The 21,482-nt window shown below is 44.1% G+C and overlaps 1 protein-coding gene across 1 annotated transcript; it reads right to left on the bottom strand.

Moving 5' to 3' along the window:
• Positions 1-274: 274 nt before the first annotated feature.
• Positions 275-19,858, bottom strand: pcdh2ac (protocadherin 2 alpha c). Its single transcript, XM_061685497.1, is given in 5 exon segments — positions 275-2,933; positions 7,988-8,073; positions 11,229-11,293; positions 14,004-14,075; positions 14,077-19,858. Coding segments are annotated over 5 exon segments (2,967 nt in total). The 5' UTR covers positions 16,522-19,858; the 3' UTR covers positions 275-2,634.
• Between the last annotated feature and the right edge of the window lie 1,624 nt (positions 19,859-21,482).

Below are 21,482 nucleotides of genomic sequence, written 5' to 3'. Positions count from 1 at the left end.
AAAACTTTATTTGTGAATTATAAACAAAACACATTACCACTGTTTCCATTGAGGTCAAATAAAAGGCAAAATGGGAATGGAAATAAATGAAAGTCACTATTTCACGGTCACATTTGATGAGCAGGTGTACGGAAAAAAAACAAATCATAACAAATCTGGGCTGGTCCTCATTCGGACCGCACATTGCCACCAAAGTTCACCACCAAACACTGGGAAAGAATGACAGCATGAAAGCTCACTAAATACAAGCACAACATATACTTTTTCTCCCCCACAGTTTTTTTGGGTGATTGTTTTTTTTTTTTTTTTTTTTTAATTTTTCTTTGCAAGAATGAAAGGGAAGTGATTGCTCATCATATGATCATACATATTTCAGTTACAATATTACAAGTGTTAGTTAGATCATCATGTCACAGCTGGACAGCGTGAAATTATTATTATTATTTTTTTTTGTTTTACTTGTTTTCAAAAGCCTAAATACAAATTTGGGCAAAATGCATTAAAAACGTATATATCACACTATAGCATTACAAATATCGAAAGGTTTAGTGGATGCCATAGCACATCTGCAGAGCGTGACGTTTTTAATACATACGTAGATGTTTGGCATAGACAAGAGAAGTACATACAAGTATTTCCTGTGTGAGTAATGGAAGAGAAAAAAATGATAATACAAAAAAAAATAAAATCATCGCTATCTATGTATATATATATATATTTCTCTATATAGTATGTTTCCTTAGAGCAGTACATGCAGCAGCCACTTAATGGAGTGACATCATACCGAGCCGCAAAACTTTGGGGGAGGTGGGAACGAGTTCCAGGCAGGAGAGTGAGAGCCACAGAAGCACGGACGCAAGTTTCAGCCTCGTCGTCATCGCCTCGGGACAGACGAGCGGTGAAATTTCGCCGTTAACGGGGAAGCCCCAGATTTGTAAAAATTTTTTTAGCAGGACAATCAATCAAACGCTAAATCTACAGCATACATAAAAGGTAGTATGCGACTCGATGATGATAAGCAATCGTCTTGAGGGTGGGGGGACAGGGGGGCGCCCGCCACCTCGCTTCCTGCCCGGTCTTCCGCCACTGTGACTCATCTCAATCCCACCTGATTCGTCTCCCGAGAGCGGCGACAAACAGGAAGTGAACGGCATCGTATAGTATTCACGTTAAAAGCACTGAACCATTTTGCACTTTTTGAGACAAGTTGAAGGTGTATGGACCCCCCCCGCCCCCCACCACCCCGAATGGGCCACATCCACATTACTCCATGCTGTTGTCAGCACACCACAATGTTCAGAGCAGGCCGTTTTCCCAGGACGGGTCCTGAGCAGGGGATACATGTCTGGAGGGGTGGACATGCAAGAATAGGAGAGTGGGTGGGAGGGGTCTCGACATAAAATGGCCAAAACACGTACTGTGAATCTCTTCAGAGAATTAAGGAAAGTAGGTTTACTTCATCTTGACATGAAGAGGCAGTCAGTGGGGTCGTGGTTGGGGGATATTTTGTGGTAGCATCGGAGGAGCACAAGCAGGTGAGAAGTTGAAACGGGATTGGGTTTAAGGGCTGGTTGCTACCAAACATTCAAAGCAGAAAGCTTTCAGCTTTTGCTGCAGCGTGGGGACATAAGAAGGGGTGTTACCAAAATCTCAAGATTCTGCTCATCTTCTTCAGAGTCCACTGACTGATAGCCGGAGTCGTCCGTTTGAGAGGAGAGCGCGAGCTATCTTCCCATCCCTCCAACATGCCTGTGCTCTCTGCATCGGGCTTCCGGCGGGAGCGTTCGCTCTCTTGGTCCTTTCGAAGCAGTCAGCAAATACAGCGTGATCGCAAAGGGATGCGCCGTCCATCCTGAGAGTTGATAACCCATAGGTGGCAAAAAAGCGGACCGGACCGTGCCTCGTTTGCAGCGCAGGATTTTCTCTCGTTGCCTTTTGAATTTTTTTTATTGTTTTATTTTTTTTAAGCTTTTTCTCAAGTGCTGTCAGTGTCCACATGGCAAAGTGTGTGTTAGCATGTTTGACTGTGTGTGAGCGTGCATGCGTGTGGATTCTTTTGCGATCACAGGAAACACTGTTGGTAGTAAGAACTGCAGCAGTTTTGTTGGAAATGTTAGCCTTTGTTTCAGTGACTCTCCCCTGTGCTATTTACAAGTCGTGTGTGTATATTGTATTCATGTGTGTGTGTGTGTGTGTGTGTGTGTGTGTTTTTTTTGTGTATCCAGCTCCAGATTGCACACACCTGACTTTTCCTTTTTCTTGGCTGGCACAGAGCTTTTACAAAGTATTTGTCTTCTCTCGCAGAGAATGATTTCTCATGGTTTGGGGAGGGGGTAATACAGAGGTGCCAACGTGCCCAGCGGGTTGAAGGAGGCTAAACAATCAGGATGGGGTTAAAGAGTGCTCCTGTGTTATTTTCTAGCAACATTTTCGTTGACTCAGGGTGTATAGGCACATGGGGGCGTGGATGAAAATCTATCTTTTTATTGTTTCTGAAGGCAAGATCAATAATTTACCTCAGTGAGGACTGAAGGTAAAGGCCAGCTTAAAAGCAAACCCAGTGGACTTTGGTTGGTACCTCTGTTTTAGCAACACCCTTTTTCTTTCCTTTGCCAATTTTCACTTCTTGCTTCTTTACTCATCATCATCTTTGCCCTTTTTGTCCTTCTTGTCCTTCTTCTTCTTTTTCTTCTTCTTGGCCTCCTCCTTCTTTCCGAAGGTGATAAAGTCGCTCTTGTCGTCCTCTCCTCCTTGGTTCTGTCTGATGGATATGATGGCGGGGGAGCCGGGGATGATGAACGCCTCCGGCGGAACCTCGCCGGCCTTCAGGTGCTGCGGGGGGGCGCCGGGACCCCCGGGGCCGTAGCGAAAGTGCCAACTGTTGCTGTCGACTCCGGCACCCATCGGGGGCGACACCTCTCCCCCTTCAGCATCTGAAATGAGAAGCGAGAATCTGTTATTGTTTGCTATTTATTCGTCTCGTACGGAAAATCTCGGGGCAATTGTCACATCCGGTGTCACGCAACGAGTAACTTTGACTATTGTTTTATTCGTTGGAATTAGAAAACACAATTTATCATCGTACACCTTTTATTTTAATACATACATTAAAACTATTATTAATGATAAAATTATAACAATGATGTAAAAAAAAAAAAAAAGAACTATTTCAAAACTATCGAAGCAGAAGGAAGCATGTATCTGAAAAAGTCACCTGACCAATCATGTATTTGTATAAATCATATAATATAATAACATAATACTGGTTAAACTATGAATGTCGTGTCAGAGTTAATACAAGGCCCACCTGTAAAAGGCAATTTTTTTTTTTGTGTGTGGTCCCGTCAAAAAATTCCACGTCATGACTCTTTTATTGATGAATTTGTGATCAATCTGACCACAGGGGACATCAGTCTTCAATGCTGAAGTGCATGACGACTCAAATGTGTTTCTTTCTTTTTTCCCCCTGGTTTAATATCACATTTGTTCTCGCAAAATGTCCGATCTGCGTATCGCGCAAAGGATTCTAAATCTAAATCCGTTCCAAACATGACATGTCCGACTGGGCATACAATGCTAATCTGTCAGAGGCACGCCAAGCCACAAAAGTCGTAGCAGACAATTGAGGATGCAGAAGCGCTCAGTTTTAAAGGCCGCACCGTACTGTTAGCAAATCTTTATTTGAATCCTGCAAGATGATAAAAGATTCTGTTTATTTATCCTGAAAAGTAAGGCAAACACTGACAACAAAAGACAAAATGAACAAAATTGATGTTTGACTGGATTAAGTTATGTGACTAACGGTGACAATTTGATGAGATAAAATAATTATTTTCATTATTGCTAATGGGCGCAAAAAAAAAAAAAAAATACTCCCAAATCCGAACCAATCGGAAGCCGACCAGCGTCCCCGGACGGATTATATTCCGTGCTGTGGCGTCAGACTGGCCTCATTGAAAACTAATCCTGACGTCGCAGCTTTGGTAAATGCTGCAGAGCAAAACTCTCTCCGCTTCCCTTCGATCCCGGCTGCTCATGCGTTCGCTTTTCCTTTCCCAGCCTTCAGCTGCTCTGACCTTTCACGGAGTCGACCGTGTAAACGCAGTCACGTTGCTCCCTGTTCTCCATCACAGTCTTCATCTGTCGCATCAGTGCCGATCGTCAGTGTAAACACCTTCCGTCCCTCGATGGTGATTATTACTCTCTGTCTCTCCATATAAAAAGTCACCGCACTGACGCTACAGTCTGTGGATGCCCTCCTCATTCTTTGCATGAACATCGCCGAACTCTGCGGAAGAACATCTCTGCCAAGTCCAGTGCCCGCCAAGATTTTCACAGCCACTTAAATCAGACAAGCGCTATTCGGTCAAGTCTTGTGAATAATTTCTCCTTGTCGGACTGTTGGACAGAAGCGCAGCGTTACATAAAGTGAGGAGGAAGAAGGAGAATGATGATGAAGATGAGCCAGGATTCTGTTAAGCAGATATGAAACACGATGGGAGGCAAAAAAAAGAGGAAAGGACGAGGTCCATTTTCATCAATGTTTTTTTTTTTTTTAATTTGGCATAACAGCAGTGGTCTCTTCGACCGTTGTGTGACAGAATGCAAATCCGTGACCACGCCCGTTTTCAAGATGGCACCTCAGCAAATGAAACACAATGAGGCTGTCTATTTCGAAATCTTTTTTCAACACGTCTCTATATCGACTTTGCGTAAATTCTCTCATTTGCATATCACATATAATGTCCATCTGTCAAAATACAGAGGAACCTCAAAACAACCCTGTTTCAATTTGGAACTCCACAAATCTTTTCTGGAAAAATATGCCTCCAAAGTCGCACGACACTTCAGAGTTCAAAACATCGGCACGCGTGACATTCTATAAATCAGAGTTTGGCTTTTTTTGTGGTTCTGTCATTTTGTTGCAAAAGGAAGAGTAGTCACAGCAAGAATGAATTCGGACACTAATTATCTATGGGTTTTGCCTTTGTCATGTTTGTTTTGTTTTCACATTTTAATATTAACAATGATTGCTTTGTTTTTACATTTGTAAGATGGTTGAGAATGTTAACGCTGCGCAAAACGTAGCCTGTACAATTATTTAAAAGCTTCCAGTTTTCAAACTGCGAGCAAGATTTGAAAGTAGCCTGACTTCCCTTCGCAGCCGTGACCAAAGCCACGCCCCTCATTAACGGGAACGTGCACGAGACGTGCATTTTACGAACATTTACCCATGTTTTGTCGAGAGCTGCACAATTCCTTTTTTAAATGGAACTCTTGTTGCTGACTGGAGGTAAATAATCTTGACAGACAAAAAAGTGCACAGAAGGCTGCAGCGTGCGCTCATGTGTGACTCTGTTCAACCTTAGAGGTTTCCATTCTTGGTTCCCGGCTCTCTGCGCTTGATTAATAACCTTGCTGAACAAAATGATTTTGATCTGTTATTGTCGCAGGTTATAAATGAGCGAGTGTATAAATGAGGATAAAGACCGCAGCAAACATGCATCCGGTTCTGCAGTCTTTTTCCTCCCTGGTGAATGTAGGTCACTCTGGTGCTCCCTTCCTCCCGTTCCACTTCATACCTGCAGTTCTCTCCCTCTGCAACACACCCATTCGTCCTCCCTCTTACGCTCTCGAAGTGCATTTCACCTCCCTTTGTCCTTCCAGCATCCTTCGGCCCGCACCATATGTTCACACCTCCCTCGATTTGACAGCCCCCGCCCCTCTCCCGTCGATAATTGGGCCTCGTGAATGGTTGCCGTGGAAACAACATCCTCCGGTAAAGCGGTAGGAGTCGCGGTGACAGCGGCCGATTCAGAATAATGCTGGCGAGCTCTCGCTTTCTTTCACCGTCTGTTCGTACACTCACGCAGCAACGGCCGCCGCATTCACCTTCCTGTTTTCCTAAATCTCGTCTTTCACCTCGCGCCCTCCAACACGACGCCAATTCGCCACATTTGTTTTGGGCTATTGAATCTATGTTCCGTTTCTCACTTTGTCTGGGCCACCTCCCCTCTATTATCCCGTCTCTCCTGCAGAGGGCTGCACATATCTTTCAGAATCCCTGCATGCCCTTGTTTTAGAGAGAGAGACAGAGCGAGAGAGCAAGAGAGAGCGAGAGAGATCCAGCCAGCCAGCAGAACCCTGATCCCATTAACGTGGATGTACTAAGCTGGACATGGGCTGCGCGCCATCTGTCACGGCCGGCGCAGAACACTACGTACGCAGCCACACACGTGATACATATTCTCCACACAAAAACGCACAAGACAGCGCAGATGTAATCAGCACTAATTAATTGGTGAATAAGTGAAAAAGTTAATCTTACATGTGACGAATGGGTAAGATTGAAGGGAGGGTTGGTTCTAGTGTAATCACACACACACACCCTTTTTTTGCAAAACTGCAAAGGTAGCGCTGAGGGTTGCAGCTTGCCTGACAAACTGAAGTTATCAATAGAACAGCCTGTGACTCGTGCTGATGTGACAGCACAGCCACTTTAGATCAATATGTCATTCTCTCCTACCTGCGATATGCTCCAGGGTATTCTTTCTGAATTCCACATCGCAAATATATATGTACATACATTTTCCCCTCAAGCAAGGTCTGCCTTTCAAATCTTCTGATATTCTCAACCTGAATTTGTTGTTAATCCAACCGTAAGCATATTTGACCTTAAGATAAAGTGGCTTTCAGGTAAAATTCAAGTCGCTAATCGGGATAACGATGATCATATAAAAAAGTCACAATCTGTCGCTGTACCTTCAAGTTTTGAAGTGCATCCATGCTGCAAGTCCTGAGCCAAGACAAAGAAGAAAAAAAAAAACTAAACAAAAAGAAAAAAGATGAGCGGAAGAGGCTGTGGGTGCGTATGCGTGCAAAGGAAGGGCGTGGGCAGCATCCCTTGCCAACGCAAAGCCTCTTTGTCTGGTGTACACCAGACAACTGGGAAATCGGACATCAAAATGAGCACAAAACTATGCTCACAACAGGACCTATTTACAGCAACATGGCAGCCTCTGTGGAGCCTTATGAAGCGCCGCATTAACAAATCCCACAACGGCACTCTATATTTGACCAGAATTTCAAAGCAGTTACAGTAGGATCTTAGGTTAGGATTTATACACATGAAATCAAGTATGGCGGAAAATACTGGTATACTACTAATTACCAGAGTGCGTCAAGTTACTTAAAAAAATAAACCACTTTATTTTGACTGACATTTCAAAGTCATATAGTCATGACTTTGTCATGTTCAGAGAAAAGACATCACTGCAAGGTTAAAATGCCTTGTAACCTCTAATACCAAGCTTGGAAATATTACCAACATTGTAGTAGAAATGTCCATGTTACGAGAAAAAGTAATACATTTCTGCGATTGTTTTTCAGTGTATTCCTTTTTCAGTGTAATCCTACAAATTCTTAATAAGTCCCGGAGAGATACAAAATCCACCTAATTGAGCGATTATATTCGATTTCATTACACTGCTATCCACACTCTTCACATCTATTTTCACTGAATTGAAAACTTTTATTTGCATTTCTGGTCACCTTGTCTTATGGTTGGTTACCTCTTTTTTGTTTTGTTTTTTTAAATTAATTCTTTTTTTTTTTTTTTTACTGGTCACCTTGTCTTGTGGTTGGTTACCTTTCTTTTTTAAAAATTAATTAATCATTTTTTTAGAGGGGGCGGGGGGGTGAGAAAAGAAGACAAAAGACAAAGCACTAACTGTAAAGAAGATGAGAAAAGTAAATCGTTATATAGCTCGATCGGTTGGTTATCTTGTGCTGTTTTTCCACGGTCAAACGCTTTCGTGCATCCCTCCTCACGCCGCTGCAAATGCTGCAAATGTAATTCCCTCAAACTGCAGCAGTGGACAATGAGTCGAGGTGAGCTTGTTGTCAAAATCCATATTTGTGGTTTGAAGAGGACTTCCTTTCCCTGAGCTGAGTTTGATGAGGTGAGGATGAGCCGACTGATTCTTACCAGCAGCGCTTGATGCTGTGGGCCAGTTCTGAACCAGAACGCCCTGGGCTCCCTGCATCACCGAGGACTCCTCCATATGGACTGAACTAGAACAAACACACAAATTAACAAACTGGACAAATATTTACATTTTTTGGGGTGTTTCGGTTTTCGGGCTTGGTTTGCTCATTTTCGGTGTAGGCCAAACATTGTCATTGTGGTGCAATACTCATCGTGACGCCCAAATTAGAGAAGATATTTTAGCAATCATCCCAAATAATGAGTTGTAAATGGAGCAAAAATTATACCAGCATCACCGCGTTACACTAATCAATCATGTCAATGTCAAATATAACTTTCACTCATCAATTATTATCTCACAACCTTGATAACCAAATGACACCTTATTGCTTGAAAGTGAAACATTTTATCATGTCGCTACACTTATCTATTTAAAACCTAAATGAGCACAGGGGAATTATGATTTAAAATCATAATTATGCAGGGGATTAAATGAAATAGGTCAGTGTCAACATGTGATGATTCGTTGGTGTTATCCAAAATCTCAGTGCGATTGCTTGACCATTAAGGCGAGCTTTGCGAATGGAACGCAGGGAGTAGTCGCTCAACTGCATCAGCGATAGAAAAATATATTCATCCGATTTACACAAGCGAATCCCAGCTATAATTATGAGGTGATCTGCAAAAGATTAATGACATTTATGTGAGCTTCCCGGTCATTACAGTACACTCACAGAAATAAAAAGTGTATAAATGGATTCATGCATACAACATGCAGTATTAGCAACAGGCACTACTTTTATGCAGGCTGAGCCTTCATTTGGTCAGGTTCATGTACGGTTTCACAACAGATTCATAGGGCAGTTTTTTTTGTTTGTTGGTTTTTTTGATAGATGTCATCATGGTGTAATCAATCGATCCATGCCTCCCGTATGACAACTTGAAAGCAGACCATCTGCCATCCATGAGGCACACTCCTCCATCCTCCTCATGTCTTCAAATATTTACATCATAGAGATAAAGTGCTTGAAATCTTCAAATACAGCACATATCTAAAACGTATTGCTGCTTTAATCAAGCTTTAAAAAAGGTGATTGAAACGTCTCTTTTCCCAAAAATATGCTACAAAGCCATGAAGAATATACATTTTTAATTAATCCCAGGCTGCCAGTATTACAAACATGAATTGTATCCCGTTCAAATCATTCACTGGCTCAACAATAGACAAAGCTCACAACAATGTTGGCGATTATAGAATCTGTTTATTATAGTTCTTTTTTTCAAAAAGCTACAAACTAAGACTTCTATTTTTTTCATTTTATACAAAGTGCAATATTATGTTATTGAGTCTGCCGAACCAAATGATGAAAATATTTTCAGTTTTGTTGCACAAAAGAACCCGAAGTTACCCGAAGGCAAATTTCCATAATGAGCAGGTCAAGACGCGCGCACAGAAACAGAAGCAGATCCCACCTTTGCAAGCACCGTACCACGCAGCGAGGCAACAAAAACACTGTTTACTGCTGGGTGTGCACGCTCACTGCTTCGTAGTAACAAAACAAAAACAAATTATAAATACAAATAAAAATACAAGCTCAAATTGGACACTAAGGTGCAGTATTTGGAGAATATTAAAGATCTGACAGGACTCAGCCCATACAAACCGGAACCAAATTGTCTTTCATTTCCTACGTTGATGTCCGTCATTATTCAACCTATGTTGTCTGCCAGCCGTTAAAAAAATATAACTGAAAAATCGACAAAGGATTCACCAAATATGAGTTTGTAAAAGCAAAATGAAACCTGTCTTTCCTGGAACGCTGATTGGTCAAAACGGAGACGATGCATGCAGTTAGTGACATATTTTAAACAGGATTATATTGACGTTTGACAAGTAAAATTGTCGCAGCACATAAGAGTCTATGATGATGCTTAGGGTTGGGCATCGTTTGAATTTCAGCGATTCCGGTCCCGATTCCAGTTCCTTATTTCGATTCCCGGTCCAAACCATTCTCGATTCCGATTCTTTTAGGGGGCTGGGTCTAAAAAGTTTGCATGGTTTAAATGAAGGGTGTCCAAATTATCAACATCCATTTTCTTAGCACCTCGCAGACTAAAATGAACATTTGACTCGAGGTTCTTCATAACCAGTATCAATATCAAACTAAAAGGCAATAACTTAATATTCATTAATGAATGTTTCAGCTAAAAGTTAACTATTTTAACAATGCTATATTTATTTGGGACTGTTTCATCACGTCAAATGGTTTATTTGTGCAAGTTTTAACTGGACTTGCTGTTTTAAGCTTGTAGCCTTTTATTTTGAAGGGTACGTACCGGAATTCAGCATTTGGGCACAAAAAATAACCTCACACGGCACTGGTGATTTATTTATTTGTTTTAAATTAAATGGATGGAGCCAAATGCTATAAAATGCTGATTCCTTTCCCTGATTCCACCGATGAGGCACAAGGTTAGTGTTTGTGATACTGTGAGACAACATTTATGTCAATTGTGTCCCAATTCTAAGTTGCTACGGTGAAGTTTTAGCACAATGCTAAATGAAGTTTTTTTTTGTTTTTGTTTTTTTTTTTGTCATCGGCGCTTACGTTGGTTTGAAGACTAAAATAAACGCTAAAAACCATCAGTGCAAAACGTGCAAGCAATCGTTTACCTCATTAGCTGTCTCAATGTTGGCATAGACGTGTATTATTGTATTGTATATTTATTGAGAGCTGACTTAACTGAAGCTCCGCACGGTGTAAGCTGAGGCTCAAGCGCGTCGGACGCCACACATCGTGAAAGCCTCCTTTGCACAATATAATCTTATTGCATTGAGGCGACTGGTCATTAATTTGAACAAAGTTAAGACACACTTTTGCTCGCCGCCGCCGTTGGGCACAAGCACGTCATCGTGCGCATTCTTCTTCATTGGTTTACGCCGCTTCTTTGTTCTTTTTCGCCACTTCTTCTTCGCAGCTGGAGGACTAGGCATCGAAACTGGGAACCGAAATTTTTCCATTTGAACGATTCCAGGAGAACCGGAACGTTAGTCCCGGTTGCAATCGGTTCTCGATTCTCGATGCCCAACCCTAATGATGCTGATTATGAAGGATTGGTTTATTTTTCAAGTGCCATGCATGCCACGGCTATAGGCGTGACCTTCCACAAAACATGACGATTCGTGGGAATGCAATGAAGAAACAGCAAAAAGACACAAACCAAGTGGCTGAGTGCTTACCTCTGCATGACACCACCTGCTCTCAGGGAGGCTGAATATCTCCAGTCAGAATTCGGAAACTTGGGCTGCAAAGAGAGGGAGAGGCATTGAGTCTGAATAACAGAACAAACCTAATACCGCCACATTAACAGGTCGTGGCGAAAGGTCGGAACTGCTTCTGTGACCCTGTCGCTGGAAAGAAACGAGTGATGAGCTTCACAAACGTATATTCCATTTCTTCTCTTCTACGAAAGTCATTTAAAAGTCATTGCAAGACGATAGTAAAATCGGATTCACACATCATAGGCTATGGCGTTTTTTCCTTTTGACGCCAGCTCCACAAATTCTCCATCATTGTTCTACAGTACATTCAGATGCTACATGATACAAAGCTGTAAAATGAACTTAATGCGACAATGTTGTCCTTTTCTCATAACATCAAGCGTTTTGCATTTCTCCTCAGTATTTAATGAGTTTGCTGTAACCTTGGCTCTACAGGTCAGTACTCTCTCATCACGACCACAGAACACACTAAGCCGAAGTCAGTCTGACACATCGAACCGTGGTTACTATGACAACCGGGCTCCATTTAATGCTCCGCTCCCCACCTCTCACTTCACTGCTGTCAAAACAAATTAGAAAAACCCAAAGGCAAAGCCAACTGTTACCTTGAAGCAAAATCCTCATGATTCACTTTCAATACTAACACATACAAATCACACACGGAAACAACACTGTGGTCACAATGTGGAAAAGGGGCTGCTTCACCCAAATGAAATTCCCTTTTAACGGAGTCAGAGTGGCCAGATTGCGGACATCGACGATTTTGGGCCTGTGTGAAAAAAATCTCATCGCTTCCCTCCTCGTCCAGCAGTGCACAGACAACCCAATTTCCTTTCAAACGTGCCAGAAACACTCGCATTATTCAGGCTGCATTGACATTTACAACTCTGTGGTGGCCATTCTTCAAACAAATTATCCAATATTTTGCTCATAACAATCATCATAATAGTAAAATGGTTTTAACAGAACAAGGACAACAGGGTCTAGTTGTAGTGCAGCACACTATGATACTGCAGTATCTTCACCATGACCCTGACTCAAGTCAAAGTCAGTTAGCGCATTGACAGTTACAAAAAAGTCATGGAAAAAAACAAAAAAAAACAGCAACCTTAAATACCTGAGACAGACAAACACCAAATTTGAGGCTAGACTGTCCACAAATTGGATGAAACAGCTCGACTAAACGTTTGTACTGCTGCGGCACGGACATAGCCGAGGGGAGGCTGGTCGGCCTCGCGCTGCACTGTGTGTGTGCTCGTGCATTTTGTAGGGACACACACACACACACACTCTCACGATCACACATGAGATACAAGCATCTGGAACCCAAACATGTCTGCTGTCCGATAAGCATGTCAGCGCTAAATTCTATGAAGGGAAGTAAAAGAGGGAATCAAACGAGTTCCAAGTCATGTTAGTCAATAAAATGTTCATTATAAAACCAGAGCGCAATGTCGATTCTTCCTCGCACATTCAAAGCTTATTCTGCCTTTTTTTTTTCTCTGCTCTTCCCTCTCCCGGTGAATGAACACTTCCGGCATGGAAACAAGACTCACACCTCCACCATCAACAACATGTCCAATCACATTTCACCCAACCCCCCCCCCCCCCCCCCCCCCGCCTGAGCTGCCAGCAGCCAGCCAATCTGCTTTCAGCTCCTATTGCCATCACTTAATTACAGATCTAGAGGAAACATGACTGGCATTTAATGAGGAGCAAGTCATAACCTTCTTTTATTCTATTTGCCGTCCTTTGTGTTCTGCACAGACAACAGGAGGAGCTCGGAAAGAGGGATGTGGATTTGACCGACTTAGAAAAAAAAAAAACAACACACTGACGCAGTCGTCCTTCGGAGGAGGCAAAGGCTGCACGAGTCCCCAGATTGGAGAAAAGACCACTGAATTCCCTCTGGGCGAACACATTTGAGCAAAGTGGCACACGATCCCTGGAGCAAAATAAAAATGCTTGTGTGGGGTCATAACCTCAATATACTGCTCGTCTGTCACTTTAGCGAGAATAGGTAATAAAAAGAGTGATTCCAGATAGAGCGGAATGAATAACTCCTGGAAAATGTTTCTGCAAATCACGGCACTTAAACATGTCACACCCTAAGAGACCATAAACGACTCAATCAATGTCAAAGAAATTAGCAAACTGAGAACACAAAATGCAAAGTCACACTGCAGAAACCACAGTGCACCTCTTCAGACACACAATCCTGAGAACAGTCCGACACGTCAATGTGCTAATTTACCGCCAATGCTCATATTAATATGTACGATTTAGGCAAAATACAAAGAGACATTTTTGAAGTTGATGAATACAAACTTCTGTTTATTTCGTTCCAAAACTGGACGAAAAGGTGCTCAAGCCCTGTGAGCAAGCTGAAGATTGACTATTTTGCCAGGAAATGGTACACTAAAATAAAAGATGTTTGAACGAACCCGAAAATGTCATTTGTATTCTTATAAGTCAATACGGTTTTGAAAAAAAACAAGATTAAAATTTCGCAAGCAGACTGATAGTTTTCTTTTCATTATTTGTGTATTAAAAATAATAATAATAATAATAATAATAATTGAAAAAATAATAATAATAAAATAAGAACAAAAAATAATAATACATCACAAAATGTACAACAATATACAGTAAAAGTAAGCAACATTTTGGGCATCCTCTCATTTGGGCATCCTCTAATTAAAAAAAGCGGACGACACTAAACGAGACACACACCTGAATGGCGCTCGCATCGGGCATACTGAGACGGCGAACGACAATCTGGCTGTGTCCGCTGTGGCTGGTGACTGTAGCCCGAGCCCCAGGTGCCGCTGTGGGGTCGTCCCGTGTTGTAGAACATAAACGTGTCGCTTCCCGAGGTGGCCGTCAGGCACGTTTTGTAGCAGTACGTTTTGGTGACGGAGCCGTTACCCCGCACTTCGATGTAATGCGGTTCGACTTTAAGGTCTCGGCGCAGGGCCACGTTGGCACCCGACTGGCCTCCGCCTGACGCGGGTCGTCCTCCGGCCCCGCTGGCAGCAGGTGCGCTGCTCCCCTCAGGCAAGTTCTTCTTGGATACGCAGCAAGGGGAGCAGGAACCGGGCTGGGTGCAGTAGGCATGGCAACGCACGATGGCCAGCACACAGACGGTCACCAAGAAGACAAAGGTGGTGGCACACAGGGCGATGATGAGGTAGATGGTGACGTGGGAAAACATCAAGGGGCTTTCGGGCCTGACGATGCGCTTGGGGTCGGGGGTCAACTTGGGCACGAGCTCCAGCACGTGCACGTGGATAGTTGCGGTGGACGAGAGCGGCGGCAGGCCATTATCACGTACCAGAACGGTTAGCGCAAAGGAGGTGGCGTTATCCTCGATGACGCGCCTGGTGGTGCGGATCTCGCCGGTGCGCTCGTGCACCTTGAAGAGGTCAAACCCCGGGCTGGCCGGTCGCAGGGCGTACAGCAGCCACGCGTTCTGCCCCGCGTCGCCGTCCCACGCCACCACCTTCATTACCAACGCGCCAGCCTCGGCGTTCCTCAGCAGTGTCTCGGCGGTGAGGCTCCCGTTGGCAGGCGGGTACACAATCCTTGGCTCGTGGTCGTTCTGATCCATAACGTAAACGTACACAGTGGCCACGCGGCTTAGCGGGGGCGCGCCGTTGTCCTGCGCTTTCACCTGGAAGTGAAACTCTCTCAGGGTCTCAAAGTCAAAGGTGCGCAGCGCGTAGGCCTCACCGGTGTTGGGTTTGACGGCGACGTAGCTGGCCACAGGAATGCCGTGGTTGTTGTCATTGAGGACAGTATAGGTGATGCGCGCGTTTTCAGCCGCATCAGCATCCGCGGCCCTGACGGTACAGAGCGGCGAACCGGGGGCGTTGTTCTCAGTGATGTAAACGGTATACGACGTCTGTTCGAATCGAGGAGGGTTATCGTTTACGTCGGCGACGTCCACTTTGAAGGTCATTTGAGACGACAGAGGCGAGGTGCCGCCGTCTACGGCGCTTACGGTGACGTTGTAGGATGAGACGGTCTCGCGGTCCAGGAAGGCAGAGGTTACGACGATATAGTGGTTGCGGAAGGATTTGATTTTGAAGGGCGTGGGAGGCAAGAGCTCCAGGACGACTTGCTTGTTCGGGCCAGAATCTCGGTCGTTTACGCTGATCAGCGCGACAACGGTGTCTGCGCGGGCGTCCTCGCGCACGGGAGCCGAAAGAGACGACAGGACAATTTGGGGCGCGTTGTCGTTAACGTCTAAAACGTCTACCACCACTTTACAGTGCACCGCCACAGCGGCGGGCCCCTTGTCCATCGCCTGAATGTAGATTTCGTACGAGCTTGTCTCCTCATAGTCTAGATTATTCTTCACTGTTATCTTTCCTGTGTCTGTATCTATGGAGAACGTCTGTCTGACTCTTTCCGGAGTGTAAGTGCTGAATGAGTAAAAAACGTCCCCGTTGGAGCCCTCATCGAGGTCTGTAGCATTTAATTGAATGACAAGGGTACCTTTAGGTGAGTTTTCACTCACTTTGACTTTATACACTGAGCTGTCAAAGGCAGGCACATTATCGTTGGCATCAAGGACGCGTACATTGATTTTGGCTGTGCCGCTTCTCTGCGGGGTACCACCGTCCACGGCTGTCAGGATGAGCTGATCAGATGGCGTCTGCTCGCGGTCAAAGGGCTTTTTGAGAATAAGCTCAATGTGCTTGCTCTTAGAGAAAGGCTTAACAGAGTCCAGGGTCAGATGCTGGTTGGGGCTGAGGCGGTACCGCGTCACAGAGTTGGAGCCCTCATCTGGATCGCGAGCGGCCTCGATGTGGAACTCGGTCCCAGTGAGAGCGGATTCCGACACTTCCAGTCGATACTCCGAATGCGGGAACCTCGGTGCGTTATCGTTAACGTCCAGAATGTCCACGTCCACGTCGTGCGCTTCCGGGGGGTGGTCCACAATCACCTTCAGGCTGAGTGAACAGGTGACACCCGCTTCACACAGGCTCTCGCGGTCAATACGGTCACTCACCACCAACTTCCCACTTTTGTGATTAACGGTGAAATAGCGCCGTCCGCTCTCAGGCGTCACCCGGATGCGTCGGCTGATAAGTTTCCTCAGGTCCAGACTTAAATCACGGGCAATATCACCCACCTGTGCGCCGTTCTCCAGCTCCTCCGGAACGGAGTAGTGAATCTGCCCCCTCGTACAGCCACCGTATATGAAAATAATGAAACATAATCCGTAACGCGCTGTTGTTGCCATCGCAGGGAGGCAGTATTTGGAAAGAAAAAAAAAATCTGCCTTTTTAAAACCAGACGTGCGCCCTCCGCCACGCTGAGAGGGAGAAAATTGTCTGCATGACTACGTGCGCAACGCTGCCTGCTACCTGGCTGGTGCCCATTTCTCTCGATTTTCTCCCTGTGTGTCCATGTTTGCGTTGTTGTGGATGAAAATGTTTGCCCTCCGAGCAAGACTGATTCCTCTCCTCCTCCCTCTCCTCGCTGTGCCGTGGTGTTGCTGTGTGGGCAAAGGGAGGGAGGGGGCTCGCGCAAATGGTGCAGCTTTCATTTCGGCTCTGATAAAATTCTTTATTCAGGAAAGTATCAGCCTAATTGTATATAAGAGTTCATTTTTCACAACGCGTCTATCGCTCAAGGTTATTACGGAGCAGCGAAGTCCCATCCGCAGCCGACTGTTGTGCGATGAATACGACACATATCGTTTCTCTCTCCTTTTTTTTTTTTGTCAGCGCCACCGCCCTTTCCGACGCATGCGCCGGGAAACCCAATTTATGAGCAAGTCAAGCGACAAGGCTTCGCTGTTATTCAAACCTGCCATTACTACACGCATTTATAACCTGTAGGAGCACTTGATGAAGACTTGAAAGGCAAGAAAAACAGCATGCATTATGGTACGAAAAATATTCTGGGTGATAAAGAAACAAACACAATACATTCTGCCTTTCACCCCCGAATCACATGCTTTCTATCCTCCATCCTCTACGTAACAACTCATTTGCAAGCACATCACATTCAAATAAATGTAATGTCATAGGAAATCACAGTCCAAATCTTTGCACATGCATGCCGAGTTCCATTACAAGTGATATGTACAGAAAATCTGATAACCATGTGGTAATTATCATGGTTGTAGTTTACAGAAATTGCAGTAATGTTGAACTACCCTGGATAGAAATGGAAGTAAAGCCAGAGTTTTTGAAACAGCTCTTGCTGGATATGATTATATTGTCCAGGTATTTCTATACAAGTATTATTTGGTGTGGTTCACTTATCAAACTGATCCAGAGGTCCAGTCAAGTTAAGACGACATCAACAACAACAGAAGCTGCTTTTAATGATCTTTCTGTCAAACTTGATTTTCAAATTGTTTGCTGGGGACCATCCACCCGTCTTACTGAGCACGCGGCCCACAAGGCATATATATATATATATAAGTGCTGTACATATCGTTCTCCTTTCCTGATATAGTGCCACTTGCTCCCACACGCATGCAGACTGCCCACAGCAATAATAACAGCCATCAGTGGCGGGAACACGGTGACTCGCTCGGAAGCTGCGAGCGGACGAGTGTTTATATGGAGCGACTCCAAGTCAGCGAGGAGGAAGAGGAGGAGGAGGAGGATGTTGTGGAAAATGTGATGTTGCAGAAGTGCCGCGAAGTGTTTGGAGAAAGAATGCAAATCACATGCACAACTAGTCTGTTCTGTAGCTTCAGACCTAATTAACCGCTTTGTGATATTCTTCGTCATTAACAACGTGAAACAATCAAGTGCGGCTGTTGTAGTTTGGAATACATTTGACGCCATGTCTCTGCAACACAAAATAAACACATTTTGCGCTCTGCATTTATGCCATCGTGCACTGGTGAACAAGTGTGCAACGGTCTCCGACTGCTTTGCATGGATGCTCAGTCACGCCATCACTGACATTTAGCAGATTTTCCCAGTGGGCTGGGTAGAACGGCTTGTTGGGCACTGACAAACACACACACACACAAAAGAAAAAAAAAAAACATTTTGAAAAAGGTTCATCTCCCACATCGGGACGGATTTACTCAAAACATTTGTCACCTTTTCTTTCCATCTCGTTTATATACCGCGTTGGGATGTTTTTCAACATCATACATTGCACATAATTATCACATCTGTCCCATGATTAATTGAAGGCCACAGAGCGACATTCCGTTTTACACCAGGGTGATGCATATAAAGTTATCAACGCTTGCGTCTTCCAATGACAGATGCCTGATACGCATCAACACCCACGGAGCTGCACAGGCTAATTGCGATTCCTCGGAAAATGCTTCTCGTCTGAAAACAACCTACAACAAACTCTCTCAATCATTTTTAGTTGAGTGCTAAACACAAAATTCAAAAACTAGTGATTCGAACCTTTACCACACACACACACACACACAAACTGTTGTTAAAAAAACAAAAGCAAAAACATCAAGAGAAATGTTCCTGATAAAAATAGAAATGATCTTTCACTGTGCCATAATATGAACATCCTAAATCCCCCATTTCATCAATGATGCAAATAGGCCCTCGTATTAACGACGTTTTCATTGCCCTAGACTCAACGTCATTAATACTGCAGGCGGCCATTATAAAAGCCATTCATATCATCTCTTCTGGCGTGTGGAGTCCTTTCATTTTCAGTGTGCTGCAATAAATTCTTTGCACAGAAACAGGTCAGTTTGCTATCATGACCGCATCATATTTTATACAGAATATACGCAAATGGAAATATTATACTCTTTTCTCGGGCCCTTGTCACTTGTGGGCATAGGATCATCATCACTTTCTTGATGGTCATCATCACATTCTTGATGGTCGGTCACCATTTGTTTTCTTTATTTAAAAAAATAAAGAAAGATTTGCTCCAACTTTCAGTGATTATACGGACACTGGACACTTTATTCGGTCGACCTGAACATTCTGAGGAGCTACAAAACAAACATTCAGCATTCACTCCCAGAGATGTATTAATTTCACCCAGCCATCCATTTTCTAAAACCGCTTATCTTGTTCATTGTCACGAGGAGCTGGAGCTCAACCTGGCCGGGCGAAAGGCGGACCACGCCCTGGACTGGTCGCCAGTCAGTCGCAGGACACATAGCGACAGACAGCCATTCGTACTCACGTTGTCACTTAAAAATCAGTTAGACCACTCACACCCTTCTCTAAGTGTCCAAATCATAAGTTACGTGACAGGCGAGGGGAGGTAGCCTGCAGGGGAAGAGCCAAGGTGCTGGACGCAGTGAAAGCGGGCCCTCTGTTGGAGTAAAATGGCAGCACAAGTGCTGCGCACGTGACCGCCATCCTAATACCAAGCCGTTGAGCTGCTTCATTAAACCAAAGCTCTCTAAAGCATAATCCCGGCTGTGACTCGGAGGGATGTGGGGCGAGAGAGCCAGGACTCATACAGTGCATCAAGGGCAGCCGTTGTCATTCTCATTTCCACGGCAGTGACCCAAAACGGAAAATGCAAGCCGGACGGCAAGAAGATCACGCAAGAGCGACGACACACAAGACAAAATGCCAAAGTACACACAGCACAATCCACATTACAGCAACTCACACCAGGGGGGGGGGGGGGGGGGGGGAGAAAGAAAAAAAAAAAAAATAATAAGAATAATCAACTAGGGATGCAGCCATGCCACTTTGTTCAGACCGAGTACAAGTACATGTACTTACTTTTGAGTACTTGCTGAAATCAAGTACCGATACCTCATAATGCAGCTTGCAAATGTGATGATAATGTGTTTGATTTTAATCAAATATTGTTCAACTTTCACTTAAACACTTTTTAGAGGAACAACTTGTCATTACTGACATTTTAACATCCAACTACACATTTGATTTACTTTAAATGTAGCCTGTAACACAAGGTATTTCAGTTACGTGGTGTCTCATTCTGAACACGAGAGTCACTATGTAAAAGGAGTACATAGATAAGAGACGAAGAAGAAATAAAACACAGAAAAGAACGTGGAGGTTGGTGGATTTTCAAGTAGGAATATCGATAGCATGTCACCTCTGTGTGCGCCAACTACAAAAAGGATTCAAAAGAAATGCGAGACGCTTCTTGAGAACACTGTAACAGGACAGCTGAAGTGACACTTCACCACATCATCGCTTACTTCTCTTTCATTCAACGAGCGGAGTTCATCATCCATTTTGCAGAACAGAATTTGCAGTCGGCTAACAAGGTCTTTTCACCCGTGTTTACTTTCAAGTACGGCAGACACGGCTTCTTCTCCACCTGCCCGTATAGTAGACAGCAGAAAACTAAAGTGGTATCGGTATTGTATTGGAGCATTTTTTTTGGTTTTGTTTTCACAAGGATGAATACAAGTACAGCTGTACAGTATTTAAACCACTACAAATACTAATATCGGTATTGGTGCATCCCTATTATCAACATACAGGAATAATTCCCAAAGAGAAATCTTCGTAAAACTTGTGAACATATACACAGCGCTACAGTATTTATGATATACTTTAAAGTAGTGTAGCACCTTGCAACATTTTGTCCTGAATGCAAACTTGAACATTTTCAAATACCAGCCCAACGTTAATCCCTTTACACAGGTGAACACAGTGTAGGAGAAGACATTTCTCTGATGATCTTTGTTTGTGCTCATCCCTTGTGGATGTTGCTTTCAAAAATAAAGGGCACGGAGAGAGAGAGAACTAAAATGAGCACAAATCCCTCCTTCTGGGGTTAAAAGGCGCCTTCCCGATTCAGCCGCTGCATAAATCAAACAGACGCTGAACAAAGCTATCAGGAAAAGCAGGCAGGCTTGGGACATGTCCCTCTTTGGATGCCGCGCCGCTTTCTCCTCGCCATATGAGCCGAGGACGGAAGCTGAGGTTGTGAGCATGACAAGCTAATCTAACGACAAAAGCAACATCCCCATGCCGCTCCCAAGAGAGAAGGGAGGAAATGGTGCAGACTAGAGATGGAGAGGAGTGGAGAGAAATCCTCTGCTTTAGCCGTGACCCATTGTAAGACGTTCCCGCTCAGCTACAGGACATCTATTGAATGTTTTTGTTCCATCTCATCCGCAAAAGCAACTTTGCCTAAATTGGCCTTAGGCTGCTGCTGTTTGTTTTTTTTGTTTTTATCCCCTCCAAAATCCTCCACTTTCACTTAATGCTTCTTCTTGCAATTTGGCATTTCCGCTCACGACAAAAC

This window comes from Phycodurus eques, chromosome 9 (genome assembly GCF_024500275.1).
Source record: "Phycodurus eques isolate BA_2022a chromosome 9, UOR_Pequ_1.1, whole genome shotgun sequence".
Lineage (NCBI taxonomy): Eukaryota > Metazoa > Chordata > Actinopteri > Syngnathiformes > Syngnathidae > Phycodurus > Phycodurus eques.
This window is presented reverse-complemented; position numbering and strand designations above follow the sequence as displayed.